Source organism: Meriones unguiculatus, chromosome 1 (assembly GCF_030254825.1).
Source record: "Meriones unguiculatus strain TT.TT164.6M chromosome 1, Bangor_MerUng_6.1, whole genome shotgun sequence".
In the NCBI taxonomy this organism is placed as follows: domain Eukaryota; kingdom Metazoa; phylum Chordata; class Mammalia; order Rodentia; family Muridae; genus Meriones; species Meriones unguiculatus.
The window spans coordinates 199,321,847-199,348,765 of record NC_083349.1 but is presented as its reverse complement, the minus strand read 5'-3'; the positions used below and the strand labels follow the sequence as shown (position 1 = coordinate 199,348,765).

At 41.8% G+C, this 26,919-nt stretch overlaps 1 protein-coding gene across 1 annotated transcript; it reads left to right on the top strand.

The window, feature by feature from the left end:
* The first annotated feature begins 1,973 nt into the window (after positions 1-1,973).
* Positions 1,974-24,556, top strand: LOC110564030 (NACHT, LRR and PYD domains-containing protein 4C-like). Its single transcript, XM_060377906.1, has 9 exons — positions 1,974-2,250; positions 5,495-7,067; positions 9,809-9,964; positions 10,379-10,543; positions 13,119-13,286; positions 15,704-15,874; positions 18,343-18,513; positions 20,038-20,208; positions 24,463-24,556. The coding sequence occupies exons 1-9, from the start codon at positions 1,974-1,976 to the stop codon at positions 24,554-24,556; spliced, it is 2,946 nt and encodes a 981-aa protein (XP_060233889.1).
* The last annotated feature ends 2,363 nt before the right edge of the window (positions 24,557-26,919 follow it).

The following is a 26,919-nucleotide window of genomic DNA, read 5'->3' as shown; positions in this document are numbered from 1 at the left end:
GATATTTATAGCTGGTTTATGGCAGAAGTGTATTGTGTAGTATAATACTGTTACCATAATAACATCATCAGTATTGTTCAGTATTTATTAGCATTGCACCTGGTATCACCTCAGTTAGAGGTACCAGGAATTCTCTTAAGTTTGTTTATGTGTATGCGTTTGCCTGAATATGTGTAGATAGATCACATGTGTGCCATGCATGCAGAGCCCATAAGAATGTATCAGATTCCCCTAGAGCTAAAGTTACAGGCAGCTGTAAGGCCCCTTGTGTGGGTACTGGTAACCAAACCTGGGTTCTCTACATCAATACGGAATGCTCTTAACTGCTGAGACATCACTCCAGCCCCACCGTTCACTCCAGAGTACTAAATCTCATTTTGTTGGTTTCCAAGTGTTGTTGCAGTGTTGTCAGCCTATGGGTTGTGACTCCTTTGGGGAGATGAAGGGCTAGTTCACAGGGATCACCTAAGATATTTATGTTACTATTCATAAAGTAAAAAAGTTCCGGTTATGAAGAAGCAATGAAAATAACTTTATGGTTTGAGGTCACCAAAACACGAGGAAGTGTGTTAAAGGGTCATAGCATTAGCAACATTGAGAACCAGTTTGTTGTTATTTTAATGGGCCTTTCAGTGGGATGAGAGCTAAAGTGAGCCCATACTGAAGAACTCCCTGCCTTTTCTTATCGTCTGCAATGAACAGTGTATTATGCACTAAGTTAGTGACCAAATGTATGTGTGGAGATGGAGTGGGGAGTGTGTGTGTGGAAGCCAGATATTGACATCAAGTATTCTCAATTATTCTCTACCATATTTTTGAGACAGGATCTCTTAGTAAACGTGGAGCTCACCAACTATGGCTAGATAGGCTGGCCAGCCGGCCTCAGGGATCCTCCTGTGTCTGCCTTCCCAGCACTAGGATTACAAGGCTGTGCCATCACACCCTACTTCTTCTTTTCTTTACATACAACATATCCTGACTGCAGTTTCCCCTACCTCCACTCCTCCTAGACCCCATCATACATACCTCCCCTAACCCCTAGATTCACTCCTTTAGTTTTCATTCCAAAAATAAAATAAAAAGCCTTTCAGGGGTATCAACTGGACACAACATAACAAAATAAGACTAGGCACAAACTCTCATATCAAGGCTGGCAAGGCAACCCAGTAGGAGAAAAGGGTCCCAAACACAGGCAAAATATCAGAGAAAGCCCCCCCCCCATCCCATTCCCACTGTTAGGAGTCCCAGAGGAACACCAAGCTACACAACTATAGCAGATGCAGAAGACCTAGCTCAGAGCCATGCAGTCTCCATAATTGTCTCATCAGTCTCTGTGAGCACTACTTAGTTGATTCTGTGGGTTGTATTCTCATAGTATCCTTGACCCTTTTAGCCTCCCCTTCTTCTGCAAGGTTCCCCTAGCTTCACCTAATATTTGGCTGTGGTCTGTGCATCTGCTCCTCTCAGTTCCTGAATGATGCCTCACTGATGACAGCTGGCCTAGGTACTGATCTATGAATATAGCAGAGTATCATTAGGAATCATTTCATTGCCTTTTGTTTTGTTTGCCAGTTGTGTTTGGTTCTATCCCGAGTCTCTAGGCTGACCAGCCTCTGGTTCCAGTATATTCATGGACTCCCTTTCATGACATGGGCCTTAAGTTGGACCAGTCATTGGTTGACCACTCTTACAAATTCTGCACCACCGTTGCCTCAGCACATCTTGCAGTCAGGAAATACTGTAGGTTACTGGTTTTATGGCTGCACACCCTGCTGCTTACATGAATGCTGAGAATCTAACTTACATCTTCACACTTGCACCATGAACACTTTGCCAGCCCAACCATCTCCCCAGCCCTTTGACCTGATTTTTTTTTTAAGTAACTCAGATGCTTGCCTAATTTTCTAACAAATCTTGTCTGATACTTCTGATACTCATCTCTCTGAAGATGTGTCTATCTTCCTTAAAACAGGATGGCATCTTTCTTTTCTGAGTTTGGCCTTATGTGGTACTTGGAAGAACTAAACAAGAAGGAATTTATGAAGTTTAAGGAGTTCCTCAAACAGGAGATTCTACAGTTGGGGCTGAAACAGATTTCATGGACCGAGGTGAAGAAGGCGTCTCGGGAAGACCTTGCCAACTTACTGGTGAAACATTATGAGGAGAAGCAAGCCTGGGATATAACCTTCCAAATCTTCCAGAAGATCAACAGGAAGGATCTCAGTGAGAAGGCAGCAAAAGAGATTGCTGGTGAGTTTGTCAAAGCTTCTTTGTAGTGAGTGAGGATTGTGTCATAGTTGAGAGAGCTATTCTTCATGCTCTTTCACCATAGAAACAGCAGGTGTCGTGGGGTATTTTTCTCCTGGAGGAAGGAGGCAGCTTCATGTGGACATGTTAGCTCGAGTCTGTGTGGCCAAACATGAGGGTATCATCCCCTAACCAAGATCGCTAAACTTCTACCCAGAGCATCAGTAATTTTCCCCTCACATCTAAACTGGAGACTTAACTCTAGAGGGAAATGGTAGCACTGTAGATTTAGGCTAACAGCAACAGAAAATACCTGCTATAGGCTGTATTTTTGGGGTCAAGGAGGGTGGCTGAGTCTATAAAGTGCTTGCTGTGTAAACATGAGAATCTGACTTCGGATCTCAGCAACCACAGAAAAGTCAGGCATGGTAGCAAGCTGACCAGTCAGCTTGGTAAGTCCTAAGCCAGCTGAAAAAACTTGTCTCAAAAAATGAAATGGAGGGGCTGGAGAGATGTCTCAGTGGTTAAGAACACCCGCTCTTACAGAGAACTTGGGCTCAGTGTCCAGAACCTACATGGTGGTTCACAACCACCTGTAACTCCAATTTTAGGGGATCCAATGCCATCTCTTGTCCTCTGCAGGCACAGCATACATCTGGTACACATACATACAGACAGACAAATACGCTCATAAAATACAAACAAATAAATCTCTTTTAAAGTGAAGAGCAGTTGAAGAAGACACCCAGTGTCAACCTCTGGCCTCCACAAGCATGTGTACTGTACTCCTCCCCTCACTCCCCCTCCCACATGCACACCATGTATTTTAAACAACTGTGTAACACAGCGTGAAACAAGATTTCTCAGTTTTTGTTGTGGCTGTGTCTGTTTTGACCTTTAACAAGCAAAAGCTTATAATGGAAAAGCTGTGTTTCATAAGCACTGATTTTAAGAGTCACATTTATGTTTATCCTGATATAGAGATCATGGATGCTTTACTGTTCAATTCATTTGTCTTTGAGGTGCCAGTGTACCCTTGGTGCACAAGTGGTTGTCAGAGGATAACATTTGAGAGGCAATTCTGTTTCTGTCATTTGGATTTCAAGGACCAGACTCAGATCATCAGGCTTGATGGCAAATGCCCCTAAGACATCTCATCAGCCCCTGTCTTTTGATTCTTAAATTTAGTTAAGGCATTTTATACCTACAGTTTGCCTTGGTTTTCCTCAGTACCCCCTGACTGTGCAACCTGCCTTTTATTTTTATTGAGCACCTTTTAAAAATTGTTACACTTAGCATATAAAACATTTCACTATGAATATTGTTTGTGTATGTATATATTATGTATGCATGTATGTATATATCATTGTGCTTTGCTTATAGTTCCCCCATGCTGAGTCTCCCTTCTCTCTGTCCCTCCCACTAATTCCCTCTGGCCCCCTAAATAGTCCCCTTTTTCTTTAATGCCATATATATGGGAGATTGTAAATGCTGAACATTTTAAGGTTATCTTTTTTTAATTGCATGTATGTGTGTGGGTTTATGTGTGTAATTGCAGTTACTGCAGAGACCAGACCCTCTGGAGCTGGGACATGAACTGTTGTGAGCCACCTGATGTGTGTTTTGGAAACCATTCTCTGGTCTTCTTCAAGAGCAGCTAGTGCTCTTAACTACTGAGCCATCTCTCCAGCCCCATTATTCTATACTTTTAATATCAGTGTGATACAACCTGTTTTCATTATTATGTAGTCACTCTTCTGTTGATAGTGATTTGTTTTTTTTACAGTTTTGTGCTGTCATGCCAGCCATCTGTAATCACACTTTCTTGGGTATGTGTATCTGTATATATGGCAGGGGTTGACAAATACTCATGTTTGAGTGAGGAAATGATGCAGACTGCTTCACCTTGTTGGTCTTTGGTGTTTATGTTGTCCTAGTAGGACAGCTTTGTGCAACACGGGTTCTACTGGTCCAGAAAATCATCTATGATAACCATGATTTTTGTTTTGAATGAACACATTTATTAAGTACATAGCAAGTCAAAGTAAAATAAATAAATAGCAAATGATAGAGATAAATGATAGGTAGGTAGGTTGGTAGGCAGGTAGGCAGGTTCGTAGGTAGGTAGGTAGATAGATAGATAGATAGATAGATAGCAAAACATCATGAAATTGGACACTCAAAATGTCTAATAGAAATTGACTAGGAGTCCCTCTTTAAGGCAGACACCTGGAGTTCCCAAGCAGAGCAGAGTATCCTCTCAAGTGATATTCCCAATTGAAAGAGGAAATAATGGTAGAAAGGTTACATCGTCAAATCAGGCTCTCATAACATCATCAAATTGTGCTCTCACAACATCCAGCAGAAACCAGCTGGGGAAGGTGGGGTTAGATGGAGCTGCCAATTGAGCTGTCTCTGCATGATCAAGTTTCCCATTGTTCTAATTTAGGCTTCTTTTTCCATTGCAGGCATTTTTATATCATGGGATAAATAGCCATAAAATCTGCTAGAAATTTTTTTTTTTTAGCTGATCTTTTTTTTTTTTTGTCTTTCATTCCTAAATTTAATTTATTAAAATAATTCTCTACAAAAAGCAAGACAAAAGCTCTGAATTTGTTACAGTCTGTACATCCCCCTTTTCCTTGGCTCTCTACAGAAGACCTTAATGGCATGTATTTTTACTCTTGAGCTCTTTTATTCTCTTCCCTTTCTATTACAGAATTGGGGGTCAGTTCATTCCCAGACAGGAATCCACCCAAGACATTTGACTTACACATTCTTTGTTCTAAAATTAGGAAGAGGGGCAACCCCTATTCCAGTGCCAGCCTCTGAATCAGCACACGACAGTTTAATAATACAGCATTCATGACACAGAAATGCAAGCTGTGATCCAGGGCCAGTGACAATCTTATATTAACCAGTGTTCTGGTTCCACAGCTCCCAGATTCCTAGAAACATGCATCGTAAGGATGTTGAGGAAATGACTCACTGACTAGAAGAATGTCCCACTCTTGCAGAGGACCTGAGTTCAATAGGGTCCATGTGGAGTGGGTCATGGACAGCTGTAACTAAGCTCCAGACAGGGATTTAACACCTCTGACCTCCCCAAGAACCCACCACCACACACATAATTAGAAATCTTTTATAAGGGTACATATGAGAATTAAATATTGAGGTCAGATTATATATGGGTGAATGTTTAACTTTGATATGTTGTGGAATTTTTCTTTTGTGCACACTGACTCAGGAAACCCAAAGATATATCAAGCTCATTTGAAAAAGAAGCTGACCCAAAATTGGTCCAGAAAGTTGATCATCAGAGGTCAGGATTTCTTTAAGCAAGAATTGACCCAGGAAGACTATGCTTATTTTGAGGACATTCTTGTATCAAAGGCAACTGGAAAGAAGCCACAGACGGTGTTCCTGCAAGGAGTGGCAGGAATTGGCAAGTCCCTGATGTTGGCAAAGATGATGCTGGCCTGGTCAGATGGCCGTGTGTTTCAGAACAAATTCTCCTACATCTTCTACTTCTGCTGTGACGATGTGAAGCAGTTGAAGACAGCAAGCCTGGCTGAACTGATCTCCAGAGAGTGGCCCAGCCCCTCAGCTCCCATAGTGGAGATATTATCCCAACCTGAGAAACTCTTATTTATCATTGACAGCTTGGAAGGGATGAAATGTGATTTGACCGAATGGGAATCAGAGATGTGTGATAATTGGATGGAGAAGCAGCCAGTGAATATACTGCTGAGCAGTTTGCTCAGGAGGAAGCTACTCCCTGAATCCTCTCTCCTTATCTCAGGTACACCAGAGGCTTTTAAGAAAATAGAGGGTAGGATTGAGTGCACAAATTTGGAAATAATAACAGGACTCAGTGAGGACAATATTAAGAGGTATTTCTACAGCTTGTTCCGAGATAAGAACAGAGCCCAGGAAGCCTACAGTGTTGTGAGAGAAAATGAGCATCTGTTTACTCTGTGTGAGGTCCCTCTGATCTGCTGGATGGTGGCTACTTGTCTGAAGAAAGAAATAGAGAAGGGAAGAGAGCCAGTCGCCATCTGCCGACGTACCACCTCCCTGTATACCACTCACATCTTCAATTTGTTCATTCCCCAAAGTGCCCGTCATCTAAGTAAGAAAAGCCAAGCCCAGCTGCAAGGCTTGTGCTCCCTGGCTGCAGAGGGTATGTGGACTGACACATTTGTGTTCAGCGAGGAGGATCTCAGGAGAAATGGGATCATTAGTTCTGACATCTCCACACTGCTGGACATGAGGATACTTCTAAAGAGCAGGGAACCTGAAAACTGTTACATATTCCTCCACCCATCTGTCCAGGAGATCTGTGCTGCTGTCTTTTATCTGCTAAAGAGCCACGTGGACCACCCTAGTCAGGATGTTAAATGTATAAAGACACTCATGTTTACGTTTCTAAAGAAAGTCAAAGTACAGTGGATTTTTTTGGGCTGTTTCATCTTTGGCCTTTTGCACGAATCAGAACAAGAAAAGCTAGTGACATTTTTTGGCTACCAGCTGTCCCAGGAAATAATACAGCAGTTGTATCAGTGCCTTGAAACCATTAATGATGATGACGAGCTTCAAGAACAAATAGACGGCATGAAGTTATTTTACTGTCTGTTTGAGATGGAGGATGAGGCCTTCTTAGTGCAAGCAATGAACTGTATGAGACAGATTAACTTTGTGGCTAAAAATTATTCTGATTTTATGGTTGCTACCTACTGCTTAAGACATTGTTCTACACTGAGGAAACTATCCTTTTCAACCAAAATTCTTGTACTTGAAGTACAGGAAGGCAGGTATGTGTGAGTAGCATTAGTTCATGTATCTCTGTCATTCTTTTTGGTATCATTTTCAGAGTCTGTCCCTATGCATTTTTCATTTATATAGACTTGTGATTGAAAACTCGCACTTACCGGTTGTCCATTGGTGACCAGTCACCTTAGAAACCACATACTCACAAACAACAAAAACAGACTCAGCAAGTTATATGTGCATGTATGTATATAGACATATGTACATATTTTGTGTGTATATATATATATATATATATACATACATATATATACATATATGTAAAGGAAAAGGCTGTCAACTTGAGGGTTAGGAAACATGTAATTCTATGTCAATTAAACATTTTTAAAAAAATTTAAAGACAAAACAGAGCTGTTAAGGGGAAAAACACAAATTCACCCTTTGACAACAGCTTCCACTTTTTAAGATTTATTTTTATTTTACATGTATGTGGCTGCATGGTAGTATGTACATGTGTGCAGATGGCCTAAGTGGCCAGAAGAGGGCGTCAGATCCCCTAGAGCTATAGTTTACTGCCCAGTGTGGGTTCTGGGATTCAAATTCTTACTCTGATGAAACATAAGCACTTTTAAATTAACCACTGAACTTCCCAGTCCAACAGGCAGCATTTTGAGCCCTGGATTAACTCTCTTAAAGATAGGCAATTTGATATTATTAATATTTATATTGCTCATTTTTTTTTGAGACAGGATCTTACTATGTGGCTGTATCAAGCCTGGAACTCAGTTATCCTTCTGCCTGTCTACAGAGTACTGGGATTAAAGACATGCATCACCATGACTGGCTATTTTTGTTATTTATTAGTTGTGCATATTTGTGGAGTGGCAATGATATATCAATTCATATATACAGGAATTAGCTCAGTTGGCAGAGTACCGCCTGTTACAATGGGTCCTGGATTTGTTACCCAGCATCATATAAAACTGAGTATAGGTACATGCCTGTAATTCAAGCACTCAGGTGGTAGAGGCAGAGCAGAAGCACAGGGTCATCATTGGTTATATATAGTAAGTGCAGGACAAGCCTAAACTACATAAGACAGTGTATCTAAAGAATAACAAATGTTAATCCACTAAGCCATGGATGGGGTCCCACACTTGCAACTCCAGCACTCAGGAAACTGGGGCAAGAGGATCTCTGAGCATTTTAAATTAGTCTGGACATACAGAGGGAGTCCAGGTAAGTCTGGTCTAAAGAGTGAAATCCTGTCTCCAATAAGGAAAATCAAACAACAAAAATACATGTGTAAAATTTATGATCTCTTGAATCTTTTTGTTTCCATCCTGAGGCTACAATCCAGGGCCTATACCAGGCTAGCCCTTTACCAGGCACTGCAGCTCCAGATCATTTTTATTTTTTGAGACATGATGTAGTCTTCTCTTTGTTCTGTAATCAAGGCTGGCTTTGAACTTCCAATCTTGCTATAGCAATAGAATAGGTTGACTCTTTAGGAGCCCTGGAACTTATCCTTGGGACTTTCCTTTTTTTAGTTATTGTGGCCTTGTTATCAAAGCAGCAATGCTATTAACCCACCATACTGGGAGGATGGAGAGGGACGATATTTGTCAAGTGCGTGTCCTGCCCCTCTGAGGTGTGAGTGTCACACTCAGACTCTTTCTTGATCTCCTGGCTGCAAACTTCCATTTAAAAGTCAAATGTTACGGGGAATATGGGGATGGCTCAGCTGCTGCACAAGTGTGAGAATGTCAGTTTCATCCCCAGGACCCAAATTTTTTGAGAAGGCTGTGCAGAGCAGCAGGTATCCCAGCACTAAGGAGGCAGAGACTTGGCTTCCATATGTGAGCACACATGTGTGCATGAGCCCACAAACGTACACACAAAAATATGTAATAGATTGACTTATTTTATACTTGGAAATCATATAAAGTGAGCTGGCAAGATGGCTTACCAGATTAATGGTGCCTGCCCTCAAGTCTAATGACCTAAGGATTCTTGCAAGTTGTCCTTGGACCTCTACACACCTGATATGACACACACAGAGAGAGAATAAGAAATGTTATAAGGCAAATTGATTATTCTGCTAGAAGTGAGGAAGGAGGCAGAGAAGTCACATATATTATCCAGGACTTGTAAGTAGTCGCATCTAGAGCTTAAGCCGGGAGATTCTTGCTCTAGGTTTTGACTCAGTGGCTCTGAGACCCTGCCTCATTTTTCATTCTGAAACCACCAAGGTTGCCTTTAAGGCAGGTTTTCAGCACCACCAGGCCATCTGTGTGCTCTTCTGCTGCTATGTAAGTAGGAAGGGGAGGGGAAAGTCCCAGACAAGCCTGGTCCCCAATGTGTGGGATTCTCAGAGTTCTCTGGCCATTACCCAGTAGACATTAAGTACATTAAGTACCCTCTACCCTCCAGCTACAACAGCTGGAATCCCAACAGACCTTGCCACACATCTGGCTAAGAACTGTAGCATGAAATGGACTTAGCTGGCTACCCTTCCTCTGTTGAGGGAGTCAGTTTGCTACATTTATGTGCTGTGAATCCTGCATGTGTGCATGCATATTGTGTGCATACAGTGCCAATGGTGCCAGAGAGGGTGTCAGATAATGCTGGAATTGAACCTAGAGATGGTTGTGAGCCACCATCTTAGTGCTGGAAACTGGACTCAGGGCTTCTGCACAAACAGCAAATGCTCTTAACCACTAAGCCACTTCTCCAGCCCCTTGAGTTAACTTTTAAACAATGAAATGTATTCCTTTCTCTTCCATCACAGGGAAAAGTTACTCGTCTTTTGGCATCATATGTGCTCTGTGTTCATAAATAATGACATCCAGCTACTACAAGTCAAAGACACTCATTTCAGTGAGCAAGCATTCTTGCTCTTGTATAATCACCTGAAGTACCTCAACTGCAACCTTCAAGTACTTGAGTAAGTTAAAGCTGGACTTTGATTTAGTGGTAATATGGAGGTAACAGTTTAGTCTTCCCATCATCTTGCAGCTAACTGCATAAATGAAGGCTTCTACAGTCTAAAGTAGAATCTCACCAGTGTGCACCACTAATGTCTGTTGCTGACCATTCTTCGAGGGCTGTCCCTTGAGTTATAAGATGATTAGAGTGTGTGCAGGGTTCCACTTTCTTTATGCTGGTGTGACAGCCAGCATTGCTCCAGACATTTTACATAGTTCACATGGAAGAGAAAAATTAGCCAGTTTGAGAACCAGTGAGCAGTGTCACTGCATTATGAAATTAGAGTTATACCCTCATTATAGGATCTAGGATTGTACCAAAGACCCAGAGTTCAAGCTGGGTGGAAACTAATGGATACCTCTCTGTTGTACAGGGCAAATAACGTGTATGCACGTGATACCCACCTGTTCTTTGCGTTGATAAATCAGAGCCGAAGTTTGCAGCACTTGAACCTCAGCCACACATTCCTCTCTGAGACTGATGTGAAATTGTTGTGTGATGTCTTGAACCAGGCAGAGTGCAACATAAAAACTCTGCGGTAAGTTTGTGTTCACCAACTCACTATTCCCCTCAAAGGAGGCATCTTAATTTTGATCCCTCTTACTGTTATAAAAATGCCCTGACCTCAGCACCATTAGAGAAAAAAAGGTTTATTGGATTCAAAATTCCAGCTTATAGGCCATCGCTGTGGGAAGTCAGGGTAGGAAAAACTAACCTGGAAGCATAGTGGCATCACATCTACAATCAAGAGCCAAAGAGCAGTGGATTAATGCATGCTTGCTAGTGCTCAACTTTCTCTACCCCTAAACAGTTCAGGATCCTCCTTCCTGAGGAATGGTGCCACCCCCAGTGGGCAGATAATACCACCTCACCTAACTTCATCAAGGAATCACCCATACACATGTCCACAGGTCAGCCCCATCGAGAGAACCCTCACTGAGACTCCCTTTCTAGGTGATCCTATTGTGTCAGGTTGACAATTAAACCACCACAGGACCACAGTTTTTAATTTATGTACTTGCGTCCTATTTTTATGTTGTTCATGTGCAAACTTAAGAGCTGATCAGAGCTAGCCAAAGAGATGGATCAGTGGGTTAAGGCAGTTCTAGCCCAGGACCTCCATGGAGAAAGGAAAGAAGCAACTTCCACAGGTTGTCCTCTTTTATTCCACATTCTACACATGTCCTTTTGCATGCTGTAGCATATGTGCTCATGTGTGCACACTTGTATTAATAAATAAATGAATGTGATTTTTAAAATTTAAAACACTGGGCTGTTAAGAGCATTTGTTGCTCTCCCAGAGGACCCGAGTTCAATCCTCAGCACCCACGTGGTGGTTCACAACCATCTGTATCTCTAGTTCCAGAGGATCTGATAATCTTCTGACATCTGCAGGTTCCAGGCATGCATGTGGTGCCCAGACACATGCAGGCAAAACACACATGAAGTAAAAATGAGTAAGTCTAAATTTTTAAAAGTTTACCTGACTGTGGAATGTGAAGGTTACACACTTTGAATGTGAAAATATACACTTTGGAACCATTGCTTCTGTTCAGGTTTCATGGATTCTAACATAGCTTAGACTCAACTCGCACTATGTGTACGTTCGATGGTTGCGTGACTCCATTTGCTGATAGATAGGTGCTTCCTGAACCATTCATGGCAGGTGTTCAAACTTGAGAATTTGGAATTCTGACTCACAGTAAGCTACATGAGAAACGTGTGGTTATTGAGCATATCTAGATGGATCTCAGACATTGCTGGTAGCATAAATTTGATTAAAAATGATTCCACGTGGTTCACATATAAAGTCAAGGATGGACAGGACTGTGGTATTAAGAGGCAAGGATAGTATTTGTTTAGTGACAGAAAAGGGGGTGGGGTAAATATGGAGAAAGATGGTTCTTAGTGTGTGTGCTTTTGTCCTATTTTTCTGCCCTGGATACTCTGTATAGTTCTATGATAGCTATGCTTTGGGTTTTGAATGATTGAGTGTATTGAATATATAGCAAAACATTTTAAATATCAAGTAGCAGAAAGAAGCTACATATAACTAACAATTTATCCTCAGATCTGCCACTGATACATCATCATCAGAGACTAGGATAGCCCAATGACAGAGAAAACTAAAGATATCATCAAATTGGAACCTATAAACATCTGCAGAAATTGACAAGGGAAAGCTCATTGAAGCAATCAGAGGGAAATCCTGATTGCCTGTCTTGGGAGGAAGAACAGAGTGTGTCTTTTGGGCCCTCGAGTAAAACAGTAAATAACAGCAGGTAGATAATGTCTGCAAAGGAGCAAGACAGGTACTTAGACTCATCCAGCAGACATGACTGGGGAGGCCTTGAAACAGCCCTGCTGGAGTTCCCCTTTCAGAGTTCCAGGCAGAGAAGAGCATCATCTCCCCCCCATGAATTCCTTCCTGCCTTCCTTCTCGTGGTCAGTTGTTATTATGTTATGGCATCAACACTAGTAACTTTGGTTGGAACTGTTCTCAGGAACAGTGTATTTACTCTTGGGCTGTGTGACTGCTCTCCCCTCTCACTATTACAGACCCGAAGGGCCAGCCCATCCCTGGACAAGGAGTCTTAGAGGACATCTGCAGTAAACGTGCCGGAGTTTGGGACATGAAATTCCTGACTCTTAAGAGTTCAATTTCAGCAAGCTTAAACAGCACGACACAGTTTACCAAAATAGCATACATTACATCTGGTTGCTCATGGGCATTAAACACACACACACACACACACACACACACACTCACTCACTCACTCACTCACTGGAAAGATGGCTTGGCGGGTTAAAAGCACTTGTTGCTTGTTCAGAGAACCCAAGTTTAAGCCCTGTCCCAGCACTTGCCTCGAGTGGCTTACAGCCACCTGTACCTCTGGTTCTAGGGAATATGAACCCTTTTCTGGCCTCTATAGGCACCAGGTACAGATGTGATACATATGCATATCTGCAGACAAACACTAATACACATTTAAAAAAATCGTTTTAAAATAAAGAACAATGTCAAGTTCTGAGAGGTCCCAAACCTTCACAGGGATAGCAAGGGACAGTGTCGTGAAAACAGAGAAGAATGTGATGTTCTCCTTTTCCTGCAGGGTAGCAGACTGTCACCTTTCACCTGATGTCTGCAAGATATTTGCCTCCGTCCTGATCAGCAGCAAGACATTGAAGTATCTTAACTTCACATCCAATAATTTGGACAAAGGAATGCACTCACTGTGTAAGGCTTTGTGCCACCCAGACTGCGTGCTAAATGACTTAGTGTAAGTGGCCTTGAGGAGAGGGGACACTGTGGGGAACTGTGGGAATATCTTGAACATGGGCTCTGTTTATTAAAAGCTGCCTGTTGTGTGGCTGGGAAAATGAGTATTTTCTAAGCTAACTACAGAAGGACACTGTTTGTCTGCAACCCCAGAGCTGAGGGTTGAAGTTTCAGAGCTCAAGGATCAGCCATATTTGTGAGCTCCAGTCTCAAACAAGGCAGAGAACAACCGAGGAACACACTGACATCAGCCTCTGGCCTCCACACACATGCAGCATGCACACTGTTAAATTTTGGAGGCAGCATAGAGAGGCAGGAGGTAGAAAAGGAGACAAGCCTAATCTCAACAGACTAGACTGTTTCTTTCAGTCAGTGAAGGATAGTTTCCGGTGTTGGGGAAAGCTAGCTGTGACTCTTGATAGGGGTGGCATGTGGTTATTGTTTACATCCATAAGAGGACTGGACAGTTCTCCAGCCTCTTTTTCCTTCAGCTTAGAATGCAGCCAAAGAGTGCTTAGGAGGTTCTTCATTCTTTCCTTGAATTGTCATACCTTTCTGTGCTTACCTGCTAACCAGAGCATCATCATTTGTAGGAATCCTGTCCAGTGACCAAAGCATTCTCTTATATACCACACAGAGAAATTAGTTTTAAGAGCTTCCCATTGATACAGTCTTAGAGCAGAAGTTTCAAAGCATAAACTTAATAAACATAGGCAAGTTGCAAGGGGCTAGAGGGATGGCTCAGTGGTTAAGAACACACACATTGCTCTTCCAGAGGACCCATTTGCTCCCTAGCACCCATGACAGGCAGCTTAACAACCACTTGTAGCTCTAGGTCTGAGGAATCAAACACCCTCTTCTGGCCTCTGCAGATACCCTTACATAGACTGACCCACACATAGCACTCACCAATACACATAATTAAAAATCTTTAAAAGACATGTATGCCCCACGCTTGGTTGTACATCCCTGTAGTTCCAACCGTGCAGAAGGCTGAGACTGGAGGATTTCAAATTCAAAGACAACCTTTGAAACAGCTCATGTAAAGGTGGAAGGAGAGACCAGTTCAACAAAGCTGTTCTCTTACCTCCACATACACACTGTAGTATGCCCATACACATCATATATGCATACACACTATAATTATTCAAAACTTTTAATTTGCTCTCAACTTTACATTTGTAGATTCATTTTCTTGTTGATATTCCCTAATCAACATGATACACCATTTAGTTGGTATACAGGAGAGTATGGACAGGTTCTAGACACATGCTGAACTGTTGTAACGTAGCTCCTGAGCACCTGTGGAGTTTAGCACCCATGGTGACTCTGACCCACATGCACACACTGTGCTGCTGCCTATAGATACCAAGGAATTAATGTATTAAATTTCAAAAGATGTTAGACTAGATTGAAGTGTCAATAACTTCTATTTGCATGCAGAATGGGCTCTAAACTGGGACAGTCACAGAGTAACATGCCTATGAGTGCCTTGACCTCATTTCATCTGAATGAGCCTCTCTTGTAATTGTGGCTACAATAAGTATGTAGGCTAACATAGAAGAAAATTAGGGTCTTTGGAACTCAGGAGGAAAGGCTTGCTGCTTTGGAGGGGGCCAGATTATTATAATTTTTCATATTGTGTATTCCTATATATTTTATATTGTGATGGTTAATGTTAACTGTCTACCTGGCACAATGTAGAATCATCTGAGAAGACAGTCCCAATGAAGGATTATCTAGATCAGGGGGGTCTGTGGGCATGTCTGTAATTGTCTTGGTTATGTTAATTGATGTGGAAAGACCTGGGCTACTGTGGGCAGCACCATTCCCTAGGTTTGGGTCCTGGATTACATAAGAGTGGAAAACGTAGGCATACATGCATGAAATCTCTGTGCCCTTGACTCTAGATGTGCTAGAACCAGCTGTTCAAAGTTTCTGCTTGACTTTGCACACTGAGACTGCAATCTGGAATAGTGAGCTAAAATAGAGCCTCTCTCCCTGAAGTTGATTTTTATAAGGATATTTTCATCACAGCAACAGAAATGACACTAAACCACATACATTTTTTGAAATGTATTTTCATACTGTCCATTAAATAAGACAACATGGGTTTGGTTACCTATATTACAATAATCATGTAATATTAAAAGCATCATTAAAGCCAGTAATTGAGGCATTATTAATATAAAGAATTTAGGTTAGCATTAAGTAACATCATCCAAACATAAGCATTTTCAATGAATTTACTCAGTTTCAATGCTAGATCTGAGGTGAGTCAGAAGAAACAAAGGAAGATGTGTTAGGATAAGCCAGAAGTTCCTTGTCTAGCTTGAATATTTTGTTACTGTTATTATGCATAGAGTTGTGGAAATGTTACATTTTCCCTCTTCACATGCTGTCCTTTCCCTCCTACAGGTTGGCCAACTGCTCCCTGAGTGAGCAATGTTGGGACTACCTTTCCGATGTTCTTAGGCAGAACAAAACCCTGAGCCACCTGGACATCGGCTCCAATGACCTGAAGGATGAAGGACTGAAAGTTCTCTGTAGGGCTTTGACTCTCCCGGACAGTGCCCTGAAGTCTCTATGGTAGATTTTGTTGCTCTTTGCCTGAGCCCTGTCTAGGAATCTTTAATGTCTATGCCTGAGAATATGGAGGTTAGAGTTACTCACACCAGGTTCCTGAAGACCCTTTCCTGTGCCTCGACCTCTGTGTCAAGGTTTTGGTCTGAGCTGGGCAGCCACTCAGAATATAGACACAGGGACTGAGAGAAAGAATGAAATTATGACTTGAGTCCAGGGGGTGGTTAAGATGTTTGGAGTAGTGCTAGAAGGTGAGTGGATATCATCAAATGGAATACTGGACCCCATATTCTGGATGGAAGGTTATATTAGTGATACAGCTCATCACTGTGCCTGGGATGAGATACCTGACTGAAGCAACTTAAGGGAGGCAGAGTTCATGGGAGGTTACAGTATGGAAAGGTCTAATCTCCCCTGGTTCAGAAAAAAGCATGGTGGGGTAGCCTCATGGTGGCAGGAGCATGTATAAAAATTCTTCGCATATTTTTGTAAGCAGAGAGTGGAACCAAAATCGGGGTCTAGGATATAACCCTAGACACGGTGGCCCACATCTGTCTGTTAAACCCCAATATTCTAGATGTCCCACAAACTCCTAAAACAGTGCCCCCATATGAGGACTAAGTGTTTAAGCACATGAGCCTGTAGGAGACATTTCAAATTAAAAGAAAGAGTAAGACATGGAACAGGGGACCCAAAAATACATGTGTGAATTAGTGTGCATAAAAATTCTACCTTGGAAAGAATAAACAGTAGTGTAACAGAAATGAAAGAGAAATAACAGAACTCTTCATTTCAGCTTATAAGTCATATGTATTTGGAAAGTTTAGTGTGGTGGTTGTTTGGATCATGCCAAGTAGATTTGTGTTCCACGATCAAATGACTTCCTGTGAGAAAACCAGACATGGGACTTGGGAGGACAATGTCACCTAATCTGTTATGAAATCTCAAGAGTCACTACATTTTGTCGTGTGTAGAAAGGGGATAAGGAACAAAATGAAAACACAGGGTGGAATGTGTGTGGTTTTCTCTCTAATGATGGCTTTGGCTATTTTAGAAACCAAAAACAACTAAAGATGTCAGATTTGATATATTTTAAGGACATTAAAATTATCTATATTCCCTAACACTATAAAGAATGAAGAAAAAGTAACCTAAAAGTATAAACCATTTGAGGTCTCTAAAAAGGCTGAATATGTATTTTAAAAGCTGTTGGGAGAGGGAAAATGGGTTTTCTCCAATGAAATGACACCCTAAGGTGGGCCCCATAGTCCAGAGTAGTTGGCTAACACAAAATGGACTCCATGTTTTATGGGCCTTTTTGGTTGGTTTGTTTGGCCAAACTTGGCTAGAATAAGACCCTAACATACACACACAAGTAAAAAACGCATGGTACTTTCAAAAATCAAAAATTGCAAACGCTTTAAGAATATGAACTGTCAAGCCTCACTCAGTATTTTCACAGGTTAAATAAATAGTTGTGTGAGAACTGGAGAGTGGCTTAGCAGTTCAGAGCACAAGGTTCCCTTGAATGGAATCGAAGCTTGTTTCCCAGCACCTAAGTCCAGAGACTTAGTACCTTCTGTAATTCCAGCTCCAGGAAACTAGACCACCTCCTCTGGCCTTTGAAGGCACGTACTTACATGTGGCAGGCACACACACAAAGACAAATTTTTTTGAAGCAGTGTCAGATTCACACTGGAATTTGAGAAATTAGACCGAATGGGCTGCTCAGAAACAAGCCCATCCACTGGTGTTTGTATAATGCAAGTGGATCAACGATAGTTCAGGAAAAGAGCGAGCTTTACTGAGTGCTCCCAGTCAGCCACCATTCCTGTGGATGGCAAAGGCAGTAATGCTATGCCATCTTTCTTCTGTGATGTAAAAGTGTGGAAACCTTGAAAGCTGTACAGTAGCCACCCCACCCCTGCCTTATCCACAGTTTGGATTACCCACAGTGCTCCATTCCATTTTCATATGAGTTACCCAGTCAATCATTGCTCAGAAGTATTAGTTAACATAGTATTTTAATACTACTTAACCTAATATTTTAACCTTTAAAAAGATTTTTTTAACTTCATTTTATGTGTGTGTGCTTCTGAGTGTATGTCTGTACACCATGTGTATGCAAGGCCCTGAGAAGGCTGGAAGCAGAAATCAGATGCCCTAGAAGTGGTGGGATAGGTGTTTATGAGTTGCCTGATGTGGGCTCTGGCAGCCATACCTGGGTCCTCTGCAAGCACAGTGTGCTCTTAACCTCTGCGTACCTCTCCAGCCCCCTGTTTAAACTTTTATTACAGTGTATTACTCTTGATATCTTAGTGTGCCTGCTTTAGTTCGTTGTCTGTAGACCACTGAGAAGATGGTATTCCTGAGAGGCTCCGTGCTGTGTGCAGTTTTGAGCATCACTGTATCTTGTGAAACACTTCCTCTTTAGATCAGGGAGTAACCACTGCATTGTGATTTTTCTCTTGCAGTTTGAAAAACTGTCTTATCACCACCAGCGGCTGCCAGGATCTAGCTGAAGTCCTCAGCAGCAACCAGAACCTGAGGAGCTTAGAGGTTTCAGAAAATAAGCTAGAAGATGCTGGTGTGAAGCTGCTGTGTGATGCTATGAAACATCCCAACTGCCATCTAGAGAATCTTGGGTGGGTGTCCTCAGGGTCAGACCTATGCATTTGAGGGTGACAAAAGGCGAGCAATTAATGTGCAGAAAGAGAAATTAAAACTTCATTGGAGGGCTGGAGAGGGGACTCAGCAGTTAAGAGCACTAGCTGCTCTTCCGGATGACCCAAGTTCAATTCCCAGCACCCACCTGGCAGCTCACAATCGTCTGCGACTCCAGTTTCAGGGGACCAAACACTCTCTTAGAGACATACATGCAGGTAAAACACCAATGCACATAAAATGAAAATAAATTAATTAAAAAAAACCTCCATAGGGACATCGTAGCAGTTAGCAGGGATTGTATTACTAAGCCCCTCCAAAAACCTCACAGCCTGGAGACAGTGAGTCTTTACTGCTGGCTGATCACTAGTTTAGCCAGGTTTGATTTATCTCAACTGGCATACTTTTACAACATGATAGGGGACAGCCTAACTATTAGGAATGGAAGCAGAATAAGTAGATGGTACGTGGACAGATATGTAGATGGATGGCAAGATGGATGAATGACTGCATAGATGGGTGGGTGATTGATAGTTGCATGCAAGGGGTAGGTGTTTATTACATGGATGGATGTATATTTGGATGTGTACATGCAAAGGTGGGTGGGTGAGTGATTCATAGTTGCAGGAATAGATGTATGGTTATAGTTATAGATTGAAGCATGCATAGGATCGATAGCTGTTACATGGATGGGTGCATATATGGATACTGGAAGCATGCATGGGTGGTTGGATGGATGCATAGATGGTTGTCCACAGGGGGTGACAGGAGTGACTAAACCCCATATCATGTATTTATTTGTCTGGACTAGCTAATATGGCAACTGCTTTGGCTGCCATGATAAAAATCAATTGGGTGACTCATACAGCAGAGATTTGTTGATAAACATGGAGGTAGAGACTAGAAGTGAGACCATGCTATCAGCAGCGATGGTTCCTTTAGAGGACCAAGAGGGAGTATGTTCCAGGCTTTTTTCATTGACTTGAAAAAGGCTGTCTCCTCCCTGTCTTCACAATTTAAATCTCACCCTGTTGTACTTATTTTAACTTAGTTGCATCTCTGAAAACTTTATTTTAAGATTCAGTCCCATGGGACACTGAGGATTAGAACTTTAACATAAGAATTTTGAAGGGATGTAGTTTAGTCCATAGCAGAAAGAATCTCAAGGGTTCAGATCAAGCAGTATCAAAGTGCTTGAGGTATAGGCTCAGAACTCAGCAACACGTGCTTCATTGTGTTACCTAGTACAAGGTACAATGTCAGCCCACGTTCAAGGGCTGGGACAGCAGACTATTAGTGGAACTATTAGTTCACACAGACATGGATATGAAGAATGGACCATTGTGGTCACATCTGCCACAAAAGGGAGAAGTTGATGTTGTGAACGTTGAGCTTTTAAGAGACTGTCCTTGGAGGCTATGGAGTGAGTGTAGGCTAAATGACTAAATCACCTCTCACCCTTCTGCCTTCCCACCCTCATGTGGAACTGTTCCTTTCTGTTGCAGGCTGGAAGCCTGTGAGCTGACTAGTGCCTGTTGTGAGGACCTTGCTTCTGCTTTTACCCAGAGTAAGACCCTGTGGGAGATCAACCTGCTGGAGAATGCCTTGGACTACAGTGGGTTGATTGTATTGTGCGAGGCTCTGAAACGTCGACCGTGTGCCCTGCATGTACTTGGGTGAGCTGTCCTCTGTTCTCCTTGGTGGGAAGTCCTTAGGGCTAAGAAGGGATTAGCTAAGATCTTAAATGTGCAGCTAATAAATATAATTAAGATAGAAATACGAGCTAGGGAGATGGCGCAGTCCATAGAGTGCTTGGCACACAAGTATAAGGTCCATAGTTTGATCCCCTGAGACTACATGAAGAAGCCAGGCATGGGGTTTGCACTTGTAATGTCCGTACTGGAGAGGGGAAGACCAGAGGATACTTAATGCTCACTGGCCAGCCAGTCTAGTCAAATTAGTGAGTTCCAGGCCAAATGAGAGTCCTTATCTCAGAAATCAAGATGGATACCTGAGGTTGGCCTCTGGCCTCTCCATGCTTATACATACACATCCAAAATGCAAATAAATCAATAATAAGGTGGTTGGTCACACCAATAATAATCATGCCACTGTTACAGCAGCAAGCATATCTTGTCATGAAACCATACCCCTCGCTGAGGGACTGTGGCGGTTAATTGGTGTTTGGGGAGGGACGCCATAAAATAATTTTAAAATCAAATTAAAAATAAATTCAAATAATGTTCTCTCACTTACGGGTGTTGTTGCAGGAGTGTTAGATTAAATATAAAGCCCTCCCTTGCCCTGTGACTGGTGAGTGCTCAAGTACTGATGGCATTTGGTACTATTAAAATGATGAAACATAAATATACTTATATATTTATAACTTGTATAACTTATGTTTATGCAGACAGTCCTGACTTAAGATTGCTTGGAACTATAATATGGAGATCATTCATTTTTTTCTTCCAACACAGTAACCAATAATTATATGAGATATTCAGCATTTTAATGTAAGGTGGTCTTTATGTTAGATGATTTGATTTTGCCCACCTGGATACTAATGTGAACATTTAAGATAGGCAAGTGAAGGTGGTACACTTGTAGATAAAGGCTTATATTATGCATTTGCCATTTAAGTATGATTCAGACTACTTTATATCAGCATCAGATACATATAATGTGTATCATTTTATAAATATGCTATACATTATGTAATATTTTACAAATATTTGTGGTTAATTTTCCTCCCATGGTCCCAAATCCATATGAGAGCAAGGTAGTTTTATGAAAGTATGGTAGGGATTGTGTCAAATGTGGAGACCAGAGGGCAACCTCTATAGCCATCCATCATCAGTTGTCATCCACCTCAGTTCTTTTTGAGATGGGATCTCTCACTGGAACATAGGACTAACCAATTCTATAAAGCTGGCTGGCCAGCAAGGACTAGGGACCTGCCAATCTCTGCTTCATTGGTTCTTCGACCACAGGTATATGCCACTATCCCAAGCTTTTTTGTTGTTTTTTCCAGGACAAGGTTTTTCTGTATAATAACCCTGCTTGTCCTAGACTCGCTTTGTAGACCAGGTTGGCCTCAAACTCAGAGATCTGCCTGCCTCTGCCTCCTGAGTACTGGGATTAAAGGTATGCACTACCATGCCCACCTTTTTTAAAATGTATTTTTGTGTTATGTGTATGGGTATGTTCTGATATATAAACCCACATATTTGTGGTGCCTGAGGAGGTTACAAGAGGGTACTGAGTCCTCTGATACTGGATTCATGGACAGTTTTAAACTGTCATGTGAGTGCTGGGAACCCAGGCTCTTTGGAAGAGCAGTTAGTGCTGTTAACTACTGAGCCACCTCTCCAGCCCCTATTCCCAGATCTTTATGTGGATGTTGGGGATTAGCATCAGGTCCTCATGCTTTCATAGTAAACACTTCACTGGGAAAACTGTCTCTCCAAACCCTCAAGGTCAGGGTCATTTTATGTTGCTATTAAGCCACTCACTTATAGAAAAATAAAGCCTTATTTTGATGTCCAGCCTGTTGACACTGCAACATGGCTGCAGAAACACAGTTCACACTCAAAAACTATTCAGTTGGTTTTAAAAAAAAAAAACATTCTTACTGTTCAGTAAATTCATAATTTTGTGCTGGACCTTTTCATGGCTGCCTTTTTTTTTTTTCTTCATGTGACTAATGGGCTGGAGGTTGAATATGTGTTGGGTTAAAATGTTTGTAACTCTAACAGTCTCCCCTGGAAGGAAGACACAGGCTCACTTCCTTAAGTTCTTGCAAGTTCCCCAACTCCCTGGAAATTCGGAGTGCCTGCAAGATTTCTTTCTTACTTGGTTTTAGCTAGAGGTTGAGAGGGTACCGAGCTGGAGTGGATGCAAAATGAAATAGAAGAGGTGAGTTATCTGTCATTTTCTGAGCCATCCAGTCTGCATTTGCTTCCAATTCAGCCATGTTTACTCTGCACCCTGAGGCAAGGTATCCGTTCCTCTGATTATCAATCTTTGATATGCAAAGTAAGAGTCATTATTTGACATGAGACATTCAAAAATATATAGGTGTTATATAATGTGGTAGATATTGTGAAGCCAAGTAAGTTTTATTTGTTTCTTCTTGTCCTCCTACACCACCATGGAAAGTCTGAGAGAGAAGTGTACTGCAGTAATGTATGTCCAGAAGCATGGTTTGTTCCTACAGGACAAAGCTCCCTGAAACATAAAATATACATAAAATGCTGGTTTGGATGAAAATGGCTTCCATAGGCTCAGATGCTTGAGTACTTGGTCCCCAGTTGATTGTGCTATTTGGGTAGGTTTAGGAGGTATGACTGCACTTGAGAAAGTGTGTCACTGGGACAGGCTTTGAGGACAAAAAGCCTTGTACCGTTCCCAGTGTTCTCTCTCTGCTTTATGCTTGTGGTTCAAGATGTGAGCACTCAGCTTCCTGTTCCTGCTGCCACTCTTCCTGCCGCCATTCTTCCTGCCACAACGGTGGTAGACTCTAACCCCTCTGGAACTGTGGGGGTTTTAGGAAAATAGACCCATCATTCTGTAGGTTGTCTTGGTCATGATATTTTGTCACAATAATAGAAAAGTAACTAATATAGAACTAAAACAGAGGAACCAGGGCAAGTGTGTATGTGTGTATGTGTGTGTGCTTGCCTGTGTGCGCATGTGCACATGTATGCATAATGTCTGCGTGTCTGTGTCTGGGACTGTGATTATTGTGTATGGATACATGTGCATAAGAACAGTTAGTCAGAGGACTACGACCAGACACACAGATCATGGAAAGAATTACTGTTTGGGGCTGGAAGAAAAATAATCCTCAAGCCTTTTCCAAGTGTTCTGCTCAGCACTGTAAGGTTTAGATGGGATCAATGCTTCCTACCACTATTCTGGATATTGACATCAAACTGAAATAGACCACAGTTGAGTTGTAGAATTCATGGCACAGAGATGGCCAAAGCAGAAGCTGTGAAGAGACTCAGTCAAGTAAAGTCCTTGCTGCAGAAGTATGAGGACCCGAGTTCAGATCCTTAGCACCCAAGTGAAAAAAGTTGATTGTGGTCTCATGGGTCTGTAATTCTATGGCAGAGGAAATGAATGGAGACAGGAGGCTCCCTGAAGCTTGATGGCCAACAAGTCCATGAATGGCAGGTTCAGTGAGAGACCCTGTCTCTAAAAGATAAGGTGGAAAAGAACTGAATACACCTGCCATTGACTTCTAGCAAGCAGGCATACACACACACACACACACACACACACACACACACACACACACAAACCAAAAAAAAAATAAATAAATTTTCCTTCATTTAAAAAAAATTTATGTGTAGGGATATTTTTTCTGCAAGTATATCTGAGGCCAGAAGATGGTATTAGATCCCCTGGAACTGGAGCTACAGATGCTTGTGAGCTGCAGTGTGGGGAATTGAACCTGGGTCCTCTGCAAGAACAGCCAGTGCTCTTAACCACTGCTCTTAACCATCTCTCCAGTCCCCAGATCAGTTTTAATGGAAGAATCTGAATGTTAAACATGCTCATCATCTCATAGCATGGGTATGTCACCCTATTTAGAGGCAACATCTGGGTCTCCTGAACTTGGCCTTGGAAACAAATTATGGAGGGAAAATGAGATGTTGGGAAGCACAGAAGGAAGTGTGAGGGTCTGGAGAAATGGCTCTTCAGTTAAGAGCACTTGCTGTTCTTGCAGAGGACTCCACTTCAGTTCCCAGCACTCAATGTGGCAACTCAAAACTGCTTTAACCCTAGTTCTGGAGGATCCAATGACCTCGTCTGACTTCCACAGGCACCTGCACACACGTGGTACACCCATGCACATACATAATAAAAATTTTAAATCTTAAAAGAAGACTAAGTTAATTAAAGCTGTTTTTTTTTCTTTTTAGACTGCGAATTACTGACTTTGATAAGGAAACCCAGGCATTTCTGGTTGCTGAGCAAGAGACAAGTCCTTGCTTTACCATCCTAAGCAGTATGTAAGCAGAAACAGAAAACAAGGGTAGACATTTGGATTCAAGAAACATGGATGTATTCTGACCCCAAACTATCTCCAAAAGAAATAGACGGAATCCTTATTTTGACCCATTGTATACAAAATTACAGATCACTAACATTCCAACAAGATATGATTTCTTCGCCCCCCACCCCAGATGAGTTTTGCATGATAGATGTGACTTTTTGTTTGCACCTCAGTTTCGGGAAGGCCAGTCAGTGACCTTCACACTAAAATGACTGCTTTATGATGATTTTTTTTTCCACACTGGTATTTTACATGCCCAATAAAGTGTTAACTATCTTTATATGCTTTGGAAATATCTTAAAATGAGATTTGCCTGTTGGTGGATTCCTGGAGCTATAGTGTAGGTTCAGGCAATAATGGCACCCTAGAAGGTTGTTGGCAAATTTTTATTTGGCCATACATGAGAAGCCTTTAGCAGAGGGTCTAGACTGAACACTCAGATAATGGGAACTGTTGCTGTTTTATGTTGTGTATTAAATAATAATTTGTGCATTTTGCAACTCTAGTGACTTGTAGTTTCAAACCTTAATGCATATACATAGTCATGTGCATGTGTTTATGTGTGTGTGTAAGAGAGAGAGAGCATGAATGTGTGTGTGAGCGCATGAGTAGTTACCTGTAAATGCCACAGGAGGGTGTCAGATCCCTTGGTGCTGGAGTTACAGGCAGTTATGAGCTGTCTGTCAAGATGCTGCAAGAGCAGTATGTGAGCTTAACTGCTGCACCATCTCTCTACCCTCTCATCTATCTTGACCTAGAAAGATGATGACCATACTGAGAGCCTGAGAAAGGCTGATCTCACTTGATTCTCAGTCCTACTAGCAGTCTCATTATGACTTTCTCTTCTCTTCCTGGATGAAGGCATTTAAAAAGCACATTTTTATAATTTTTTTCCAAGATAGGGTTTTTTCCAAGATAGGGTGTAGCCTTGGCTGTTCTGGACTTGCTTTGTAAACCAGGCTGGCCTCAAACTCAAAAAGATCCACCTGCGTCTGCCTCCCAAGTGCTGGGATTAAAGGAATGCACCACTACACATGGCTACATTTTTATATTTTCATTAGCTCTTTGATATTTTCATGCAATGTGTTTTGATCATATTCACCCTCCCTCTTAACTCTTCCCAGATCTATTTTCCTCTCTCCACCCAACTTTGTGTCATCCCTCAGCTCTTGCATCAATGCCAATATGTGTTGTCCAAGCATTACTGGATATGTGGTCTTCCACTAGGGCATGGCCAGGGGCTATATTTTCTTCAAGCAAACTGACCTTCCTTCAGTCACCTTCCTTCCAGCAGCCAACAGTTACAGCCACTCAGCAGGGGTGGAACTTGATGCCCAACTCCACTCTCCATGCTGGGATTTGGTCTTAATTTGGGCTTGTATAGGTCTCAGGCATGTGATAAACACATTTTAATAGAAATCACCCATTCCTTTACCTAATAAGTGCAAATACCCTTTTTAATCACACCCTGTCTTATTTTCCTTTTCCTAAATTCCACAAGTAACCCTATCATAAGACAAGTGGATGCTCTTACAGCATCACTCATATATACTTAACCAAGACTTTAATGACATAAAACATTGAGTTTTTTTTCTGTTACGTAGAAGATACCACATCTTCAAGGTGTCAATATTGCTAGTCTGGCCCTGGAGCTACTTGTATGTGCTTATCAGCACAGATAGAATGAGTGAAAAAAAACATAGACAACATGTTTAAATGTGTATATACACATCTGTCTCTGTGTGGCCAGACTAAAAGCAAAAGTAAATATGAAATGTATGTATGTATGTATATAAATGAACAATTTTTAGTGATGTCTTAAAATGTTAAAGTGGGGTAGGTATGTTGGTTCAGCAGGTAAGTATTCTTGCCACCAACATGGATAGGCTCAGCCTTATATCTGGAACACTGATGGTAAAAAAACATCTGTCTCCCAAAAGTACTCTTCTGACCAGACACAAATACACACATAAAATGAATGTACAAAAAGTATGTTTATGTGACCAGGTATGGTGTCCCACATATGTGATCCCAGTACTCTGGAGGTGGAGGCATACAGTTCAGGAGTTCAAGGTTATCTTTGACTGCATAAGGAGTTTAAGGGTAGCCTGAGCTACATGAGACCCTGTCTCAAGCAAAATCCCAACTAAGGAGAGGTAAGCGTGAAATCTCACCTCTATCTAAGCTCTTAGCAACTGATATGTCCTGAGAGAGAGTCAGTTTCTTTAAGGGTTTGGCCAATGGTAAGGCTACCATTCTCCAGTAGACAGCCAGACATCCAAGAGTATGTGGGCAGCAAAAATTATAAATAAGGTATCCAAAA

Bases quoted from the DNA above. Each gene is read 5' to 3' on its own strand.
- LOC110564030 (XM_060377906.1), top strand. From the start codon at position 1,974: ATGGCATCTTTCTTTTCTGAGTTTGGCCTTATGTGGTACTTGGAAGAA. The intron at 9,965-10,378 runs GTAAGTTAAAGC...TCTGTTGTACAG, and splicing joins TGCAACCTTCAAGTACTTGA to GGCAAATAACGTGTATGCAC. The intron at 10,544-13,118 runs GTAAGTTTGTGT...CTTTTCCTGCAG, and splicing joins TGCAACATAAAAACTCTGCG to GGTAGCAGACTGTCACCTTT.